Raw genomic sequence first — 10,015 nt, forward strand, 5'->3', positions numbered from 1 at the left:
CTGTAATAACGAGTAGGTCCACCCTTTTCCTTCAAAGCCATTGAAATTGTTCCAGGGAAATTTTCAAATAATTTTGTTATAAACTCTTGTGTTCCAAGCTTCTTCCAAGACTTTCAAAGATTATCTAAGCTTCTGAGAATCTTGTTTAGTTTTTCTTTAACTAGAAACAACCGCTCCCTTCAGAAGCATTGGCAAGTCGTCTCCCACCCCCCCCCCCGCCCCCTCGCAGGGGAGGGTAGGGTTACCGTGGTTACTACCAACACGTATGCAAATTTTGATGGAGATCGAGCAGGCCCTGTCTTTTTTCTCTGATTTTTCAGATGTACATACACATACAGTACATACAGTGAATTGCCTTATTTAATATCGTGGGATTGTTCAAATAATCCCATATAGCTTCAATGATATTGAGATCTGGGATTTGAGGGGGCTATTATTGGTTGAAGGGCTACAGCTTCCTCCTTCTTTTGTAAATAGGTTTTTAATTATCTCAGCTGAATGTTTTGGATCATTATCTTGCTGTAAGATGAAGTTTGGATCAACAAGTCTTGTTCCACAGTGGCATGGTGGATTTAAATGCGTTTCTCCCTTGCGGCAGTCAATATACCATCAATTTTCTGATGCCACCTGAGGATATGAACTCCCTAACTTGAAATGAACCTCCTCCATGCTTAATTATTGGCTTTAATCAAGAATCTTTACAAGTTTCAGTTTTTCTTCGTCTCACATACCATCTTGATTAGATCCAAATAACTCAATCTTTGACTCGTCTGTCCAAAGCAATTTTGACCATGGTTCCATAGTCCAATTTCTATGTTCTTGTGCATATTTTAGCCTTTTAGTCTTGTTACCCTTTTATTAACAGGGGTTTTATTACTGCAACACATCCTTTAAATCCTGATTTCAAAAGTGATCTTTGTACTGTGTATGGATGGATAACAACACCTGGGCCTTCTGCCAGTTTTGTTGTCATTTCAACGCTTGTCTTCTTTCTATTCCTTAAGGATATTATCTTCAAATATTGTTCAGTCTTGTGAGACAGCTTTTTGGGTCTTCCAGTCCTGGATTTGCCAATTGCAGAGTTGTAGCGGTTACCGCTGGATGTACATAATCGCCTTGCACCGGCCAGAACACGGCCAGACGCGCCTCTCCCGGGCATGCCCGGACTCACTGTTCCCGGGCACGCCCGAACCTCCCGGGCACGCCCGGTCTCGTCTTTCCCGGGCATGCCCGCTCTCGCCTTTCCAGGGCTCGCCCAGAGCGTCCGGGCATGCCCGCTATCGCCTTTCCAGGGCACGCCCAGAGCGTCCGGGCATGCCCGCTATCGCCTTTCCAGGGCTCGCCCAGAGCGTCCGGGCATGCCCGCTATCGCCTTTCCAGTGCTCGCCCAGAGCGTCCGGGCATGCCCGCTATCGCCTTTCCAGTGCTCGCCCAGAGCGTCCGGGCATGCCCGCTATCGCCTTTCCAGGGCTCGCCCAGAGCGTCCGGGCATGCCCGCTATCGCCTTTCCAGGGCTCGCCCAGAGCGTCCGGGCATGCCCGCTATCGCCTTTCCAGGGCTCGCCCAGAGCGTCCGGGCATGCCCGCTATCGCCTTTCCAGGGCACGCCCAGAGCGTCCGGGCATGCCCGCTCTCGCCTTTCCAGGGCACGCCCAGAGCGTCCGGGCATGCCCGCTATCGCCTTTCCAGGGCTCGCCCAGAGCGTCCGGGCATGCCCGCTATCGCCTTTCCAGTGCTCGCCCAGAGCGTCCGGGCATGCCCGCTATCGCCTTTCCAGTGCTCGCCCAGAGCGTCCGGGCATGGCATGCCCGCTATCGCCTTTCCAGTGCTCGCCCAGAGCGTCCGGGCATGCCCGCTATCGCCTTTCCAGGGCTCGCCCAGAGCGTCCGGGCATGCCCGCTATCGCCTTTCCAGGGCTCGCCCAGAGCGTCCGGGCATGCCCGCTATCGCCTTTCCAGGGCTCGCCCAGAGCGTCCGGGCATGCCCGCTATCGCCTTTCCAGTGCTCGCCCAGAGCGCCCGGGCACGCCCAGCCTCGACTTGCCAGGCCGCAGCCAAACACGCCCGGGCAGGTCCAGACTCGCCTTTCCAAGGCTCGCCCTTGACACCCGGGCATGCCCGGTATAGCTTTTGCCGGGCAAACTTCCCGACATAAATGTGTATATATATTGCTGCCCGATAAACGGGCTTGTCAGAATACCTGAGCTGTTTTGTTTCAATAAAGCAACTCGGACGAATTCCGTCTTTGGTCGCGTCAATTCTTTCGACTCGCGTTGGAGCGCAGTTCCTTCAGAGTGATGTTTAAACGAGTGATGTGAGCTATGTAGTTCCCTCAGTTTTCCTTCTTGATGCAGAAACGCCGCAGTGTAATCTATATATATATATATATATATATATATAACTGTGAGAAATAGTAGAAACTCCACAGTATGGAGTACCAGGAGGTACGGAGTACCAGGAACTTTCTTTCCTCCCTCCCCCCTTCCCTCCCCTTCCCCCCCTCCCTCCCCCCCCTTCCCTCCCCTTCCCCCCCTCCCTCCACTTCCCCCCTCCCTCCCCCTTCCACCCCCTCTCCCCCCTTCCCCCTCCCCCTCCCCTTCCCCCCTCCCTCCCATTCCCCGCCCCCTCCCCCTTCCCTCCCCTCCCCTTCCCCGCCGGCAACGCCGGGTACTTCTGCTAGTAATTTTATAAATCTATTGAGGGAAGGAGGTTGGGATAAATCGCCCATTGTTGCCCTTGCCATTCCTCCTTCCCTTTCTGGGCTACCGATGACATGTTTGCAGTCATTTTGATTGGCAGGACAGGAAACGGCTGAAAGTGGAGAGCACTGGAAAGGAAAACATTCAGCTGTGAGATGCGTATGAAATAGATATGATTACACCGATAATATTGATTTATCCATTTAAATATGCCAGCAAATTGATAGGTCCACGAGCGTGCGTCAGACAGTCTCTTGGGCGTAGGTGGAGCATTCAGAATGTCCTCGGAACGAGATACAATGGTCCAAGATAACTTTTTAAAAGTCTGTATAACTTTCTGAACAATTCTTGGATATCCGTTTTTTTTTTTTTGTCCATTATCCGAAAGGAGACATTGAGAATGGCCTTCGATTTGTTAGGTATGAAGACTTTGACAAGCTTACTTCGAAACGCTGCATCTGTAGTTTGTTTTGTAAAGTAAAAGCTGGAAAACGTTTCTGCAACAGCGCAGTTCTTTTTAGGGCCTGTTCCACTATTCAATGCAGTGCTCGGACCCCCTGTGTCGGGCCTTCTTTTGAATACATCAGTTTTCCGCTCTTCACTAAAGACCTCTTTCCAATTTCTCGGCCAAAGCTTTGCTCACCAGCTACAGCCTTTTTTTATCCTACGAATCAATATCCTAGCTGGATAAAGTCCACCACTAAATAGTCCCGTCCATCAGCCCAGACCCCTCGGCTTGTTCCCACGTCCATGAACTGGTTATCTTGAGTGTGGTTCCCACGGCAGATCCGAATCGAACCTCGCAGGTTTTACTCCATGGGTGGGGCACACGTCTCACATTGTTTGTCTGTCCACCCCCTCATTGCTCCCAGCGGTAAATGTTCGTCACGTGATATGCGCTCAAACTCCGCCTCTCAATGCTGGAAAGGAGACATCTTTTTTTCCTTACGCCTTAGTTAATAAGCATCTCACATATGATAGATTATCTCGGTCATTTCCCTCTCATGTTGTTGCTCTAGACTTAAACCAGTTGGGTATCTTCCTCTTCTATTCCATCGACAAAAAGTGTCCTCGTCATAAAACCGGGAACATGAATATGGATATACAGTTTTACAGTTAAGATGGCTTGAGATCTTAGGGTCCTGAGTTTGAGCCCTTGTCATCCATTGAATTAACACCACGTTGGTTGACACAGCCTGCCATCCATCTGAGGTTGGCAAAATTGAGTACGAGCGGACTGGTGATCGAGGGCATTGCATCATCAGCACAGCAACACTCCCAGAAAATGATGCAACCAGCAGCCACATGATGCATGCAAATGATATGATATGAAATTGTATCTTATAAACCTGATACTCCAATTATAGTCTGCTCAATCGTGTATGAACTGCGCGTATCATGATATGGATCAGAAATAAGCATTTATATATTTTTTTCTCCGATTTAGGATAACTAGGGCATGCCCGTACTATATATATATCTAAAATTATATCCCCCCCCCTCTATTTACATGAAATGGTTTGGTCCAAAGCGAACGGCTTGCGAGTACGGTGACAATCTCCCCCCTCTATTTACATGAAATGGTTTGGTCCAAAGCGAACGGCTTGCGAGTACGGTGACAACCCCCCCCCTCTATTTACATGAAATGGTTTGGTCCAAAGCGAACGGCTTGCGGAGTTTGGTAAAGAAATCGCCATAGCGTGCACAAACGCGCAGGAAAGCGAAAGAATCGCAAAGTAGTTTTAATTAGTTTTAAAACATAGTTTAACGCCAACATAGTTTGCCAACGTGAAATAAATGAATACGCTCTCAAATGTGCCGTCCGAGGCAGAGTCTGTTCGCCACGTTCGGCACACGTGATAGCTCGCTGCTCTCTGATTGGTTGAATCGTTTTTTGGACATAGCTCGCTAACTACTTGTCCGATTAATAAGAAACCTTGAAAAGGCACATCCTCGGGTCCCCAGCAATATACCTGGCAAGTTTCAAGTATATCGGACCCGTGGTTGTCGAGAAACAGCGGTCACAGACATACAGACATACATACATACATACACACAGAGATTACTGGAATTATAGATAGATGAATAATTTAATAATTTATTTTTATGAATATTTTATAATTTAATTTAATAAACGAGAAAGGCACTCAGAAGAGAGCATACCTCCGCCAGGTGAACAGTTTACGTTTTGTATCCCAGAGTAGACCAGAAAATCACAATACAGAATCACGTTTAATCAAAATCATCAGTGCACAACTCTTTGAGATATCCCGCTATGTATCGTTTTGGGCCCAATCTCCCAATGGTGAAGAATCACTTTAAAAATTATACTAGCCGGATCCGGATCTTCACCAAAATGGAATTCCTTCTTCCTTGTTACACACACAACTTGTCCACCAAGTTTCGACCAAATCCGTCCATAACTTTTTGAGATATCCTGCTATATGTTGGTTTTAGCCCCATCGGCATCACTCAACGGTGAAGAATCACTTAAAAAATTAAATAATTCTCATATCCGAATCTTTTTCGAGATCTTCACCAAAATCGAATATATTTGTTCGTGTTACACACAGAACCTGTCCAACAAGTTTCGTCCAAATCCGTCCACAACTTCCTGCTATGTATCGTTTTTGGCCCTTTCTCTCAATGGTGAAGAATCACTTTTAAAATTCTAGTAGCCGGATCCGAATCCGGATCTTCACCAAAATCTAATGATTTATTCCTTGTCACATTCGCTACATGTCTGCCAAATTCCGTCCGAATCCGTCCACAACTTTTTGAGATATATTGTTCACTAACGACACAGACTGGGGTGAAAACATAACCTCCATCCACCTTTGGTGGTAATAATAAAAAATTAATAATTAATTGAATAATAATTTATTAAAAGATTTTAATATTTTTAAAATTAAATTTATTAAATTCAAGAACTGGTAATAATTTAATAATAAATTATTAAATTATTTTAATTTTTTTTAAATTAAATTTTATAAATAACGAGCAGAAGTACCCGGCATTGCCGGGCAGGGGAGGGGAGGGGGAGGAGGAAGGGGAGGGGGGGGAGCAAGCCCCTTGGCAAAGCGAGCGATTTTTTTTTTTCATAGCGTCATAGCGTTCATAGCGTCATAGCGTTCATATCGTTCATAGCGTCATAGCGTCATAGCGTTTCATAGCGTCATAGCGATTTTTTTTTTCATAGCGATTTTTTTTTATAGCGTCATAGCGTCATAGCGATATTTTTTTTCATAGCGTCATAACGTTCATAGCGTCATATCGTTCATAGCGTCATAGCGTTCATAGCGTCATAGCGTCATCACGTGATCGCTCTGAGCGAATCAGCGCCCACCTGCTCTGATTCCGTTGAATCCGTGCGCTGAAATGCGCTGAGGTAAATATGAATAAAAAATATGGATCGTCAAATATTTTGAGTTCGGCCATGTTCGTCCCAGGCTCAATGGCCATGTCTATGTCAAATATCAAGCACGTAAGCCTCTCCGTTTAGGAGTCTATCGGTAACATTACACACACACACACACACACACACACACACACACACACACACACACACACACACACACACACACACACACACACACACACACACACACACACAAACTGTGTTTTATATATATAGATTAATAAATAATACTAATTGAATAATATTTTAGGAATAATGCAACAAATTCCATAAGATGCGATGCCTCGGGCTCAGAGAGGCGAGCCAATGTGATGGCTAGTTTTCCATGCGGATTGATACATGATTATGTGAAACAAGACTGAAATGACTATAAGTATAGGTGGAGTCATGTCATGAGAGGAAGTGTATATGATCCAGGTGTAGAGATGAAAGAACAATATAAACACAACCATCAATACCTGGTCCACATATAATGCGGGTCGTGCATTGTGGTGTGTCTCGAACCCACTTTTGTTTTTAAAATCTAGACGTTCACGAGAGGGCATTCTGTAAAGGTTACCTTTAATAATACCAACAGCAACAACAATTAAACAATTGTTCAGGGGCAACACCCTTATGCTAGTGTAGTTTGCACATAATAGACGCATCTTACATGATAAAATCCACGTATAGTGTTACAAATAATAACCGGATAACATCAAAGGATCACGTTTCGTTTGATTTTAAAAAGGAAGCCAATATTTGCACAAATGATGCAACAAGCAGAAATTATCGGGGTTTTTGTTGCTGATAATGACATTTGTTACCATTTACTGGTCAGTATAGAGAAGTGAGACCTCTTAATAAGAAAAAGCACATAAATTACCTCCAGAAAGAACAGATCGAGAATGAGATCATCGTGATATATTACTATGATATTTACATTTGCCGCCATGCATACATATACATGTATATCTATAAAGTACGTACAGGCTGCGGGTGAGACGGGGGTGCCAAGACCTGCGGTGATGTCACGTGATGGCCGTAGGTCGGTTGGTGTGACACGTAAAGGTTTTACGAACGAGATGCTCACTGTCGTGTAAGAAAGGGCAATGCTTCCCATATCTTCTGATACACAGTTATATAATAAAAGGGTAATAGATGTCGCTTCTTCTTCTTCTTCAGCTTCTTCTTCTTCTTTTGTATCCAGCGCAATGCTGAGGGGAAGCATCATTGAGCGAGGGCACGTCTGTGAGGCCGATGCAGTCACCCCTGGAAGTTCGGGCAGGGATTTGGGATTTGTTCAGGATGCCGGCGATAGGTCGCCTACTCTTCGCGAGATGACAACGTGCAGGGATCTTTGAGGTCGCGCGTTCATCCGAGGGGCGGCACTCGCGTTGCTCGTACCTGTGAAACACCTGGATGACGGTTTACGGCCTGGTCGGGATGGATGGATTAAATGGTCGTCGTATTTGGTGGACATGTGCTACATAATGGACTCATGGAGGAGGTCTTGCACGTTAGTAGATTGAAATGGTACAAAACGAAGCAACGGAGGAATGTAACAAAAATGTCAAAATATACATATAAGTTATTGCGCACAATGAAGGTTCAGGTCCTTACACCAAAGGTGAGCACAAGCGAGTATTGGGCACGAGCGAGCGGTTGTTGCTCAGGTGCTCCAGATGGACCTTGGCGCGCGACTCGCCGGACCCGGGGTCTCGGGGGGCCTGAGGAGACGCTCGAGACGCGGAACGCGCCATGGCGGCGCTGCCCGTGTTGTCCAACGAATCGCTGGAGCGACTGATGTCCCGATGCGTCGAACGTGCCGACGACAGACACGAGCACAGGAGTCGGCAGAGCGCTTCGCGGAGCTCCCGGCTGGCGAGCGTGTAGATCATGGGGTTTAGACCCGAGTGCAGGAGCGCGGGGAGCATGAACCACTTGCTGTTGTGGAGGTCTACACCGCAGCGGTCTTTCGCGCAGACTGCGTCGATCATGAAGAGGGTGCACAGCGGCGCCCAGCACATGATGAAGACGCACAGCACCACCATCACGGTCTTGAGCAGCTGCAGCGAGTGTCGACTCGGCTTCGGTCTTCGTGGACCGTCGGAAGTCGCCGCGACTTTGGTCTTGGGATCGCCGTTGACCTTTCGAGTGGAGCCGAGGTTCGACACGCGCTTGTTGCTGCGGTCGACCAGGCTGTAGATCCTCGCGTAGAGCACCGCGATGGCCAGGAGCGTCAGGCTCAGCAGGGAGCCGCAGAAGACCAGGTAGCTCCGCGAGTACAAGGGCAAGATGGCGGAGCAGGAGGGCAACCTGCAGATGCAATTCCACCCGAGCATGGGGAGGAAGCCGAGGAGCAGCGCGGCGATCCAGCAGACCCCGAGGAGCAGCATGTGCGAGGGTCGCACCCTCGCGCGCCGGGGTCGCAGGCGCAGCATGGTCAGGTGCCTCTCGATGGCCGTGGTGAGCAAGCCGAAGACCGAGGCGCTCAGGGTGACGAGCACGCTGCCCTCCCGCAGGAACCAGAGCGCAGGGGACAGGTCGAAGGTCTTGCGACCCGAGTAGAAGACGTTCGTGCAGAAGGCGAAGCCCGCGAGGAGGTCGCACAGCGCCAGGTTGCCTAGCGACGCGTACACGGGCGTGTGCAGGCGGCTCGTGCACGAGATAGCCAGCAGCACGCTCAGGTTCGCCAACACGATGAAGAAGCACACGAGCAGCAAGAGCACGTCCACGGCCTTGAGCTTGTGCCCGGGAGTTCGCGACTCGAACTTGCCCGTGTAGTTGTAGTGCAGGAGCACGACCATGGGGTCTCCGTAGTCGCACTCGGCCATGACTGGCGTCGCCGAAAAAGTCGCACCCATTAGTCAAGACGACGCTAACCACCGTGGACCGGCATGGTCGACCAAACGTCAGAGACCTACGGGACACCGAACTCGAACCTGCAACGCTTGTCCTTGTCCGTGCACCTCGGACAAAGCGCGTCCGCGTCCGGCGAATCGCCCTTTTAAAGCACCGCCCGCCACGTATCCCGGGGGACGCTGAGTGTGAGAGTATATCCGAGACACGTCCGGTGGACAAGCTCCCGCTCTGTTGTTCTGTACATGGAGGAGAAGGTGGGGGAGGAGGGGGAGGAGGGGGGGGAGGCGCCGGCGCCTCGCGCTCTGCAGCGTCGGCTCTTTACACGGAGCATCCGCACATGACGACGACACCTGAGTGCTCGTGAACCTTCAGATCCGCGTCCGGAATGCACAGACGCAGAGGCGTGGAAGTACCTGCCACGTTGTCAGGCACCGAGAGCGTTGGGAAAACATTGTTGCATCAACTTCCTTCCCTTAAAAAAACGAATTCTCCATTCTGATGTTGAAAATCCCGACCCCAAAACAAGAGCCTTTTGCGGGCAACAAGTTAACAGCGCTTACCTGTCCGCTGAACACCTGTCGTGCGGGATGGTGTTTCCTGCTCACAAGCAAATTGCACAAGCTCAAATCAACAACCAGTGCTCAAATCCAAAGCACAGCGAAGTTTTACCGAGAACAGCACAAGTTTAAATTCCCTTCGGAATCATATATAAACCCTTTTTGAGACGTAAAGGATGTTTTGGGGGTTTTTTGGACGAATTGTGTCTCGTTGCTAATGGAGTTTCGGAGTTCGATGTGTGTTGTTGTCCACACTCACGATGTGTGTTGTTGTCCGCACTCACAATGTGTGTTGTTATCCGCACCCACGATGTGTGTTGTTATCGCACTCACGATGTGTGTTGTTATCCGCACTCACGATGTGTGTTGTTATGCACACTCACGATGTGTGTTGTTATCCGCACTCACGATGTGTGTTGTTATCTGCACTCACGATGTGTGTTGTTATCTGCACTCACGATGTGTGTTGTTATGCACACTCACGATGTGTGTTGTTATG

The 10,015-nt window shown here is 48.7% G+C and overlaps 1 protein-coding gene across 1 annotated transcript; it reads right to left on the reverse strand.

The window, feature by feature from the left end:
* Nucleotides 1–6,659: 6,659 nt before the first annotated feature.
* Nucleotides 6,660–9,680, reverse strand: LOC137416391 (sphingosine 1-phosphate receptor 3-like). Its single transcript, XM_068101953.2, has one exon. It carries the CDS (start codon nt 8,959–8,961, stop codon nt 7,714–7,716), a length of 1,248 nt encoding a protein of 415 aa, XP_067958054.2. The 5' UTR covers nt 8,962–9,680; the 3' UTR covers nt 6,660–7,713.
* Nucleotides 9,681–10,015: the final 335 nt, after the last annotated feature.

Source organism: Myxine glutinosa, chromosome 1 (assembly GCF_964187855.1).
Source record: "Myxine glutinosa chromosome 1, kmMyxGlut1.1, whole genome shotgun sequence".
In the NCBI taxonomy this organism is placed as follows: Eukaryota; Metazoa; Chordata; class Myxini; order Myxiniformes; family Myxinidae; genus Myxine; species Myxine glutinosa.

Excerpts from the sequence above, each read along its gene's own strand:
- LOC137416391 (XM_068101953.2), bottom strand. The coding sequence starts at position 8,961 with ATGGGTGCGACTTTTTCGGCGACGCCAGTCATGGCCGAGTGCGACTAC.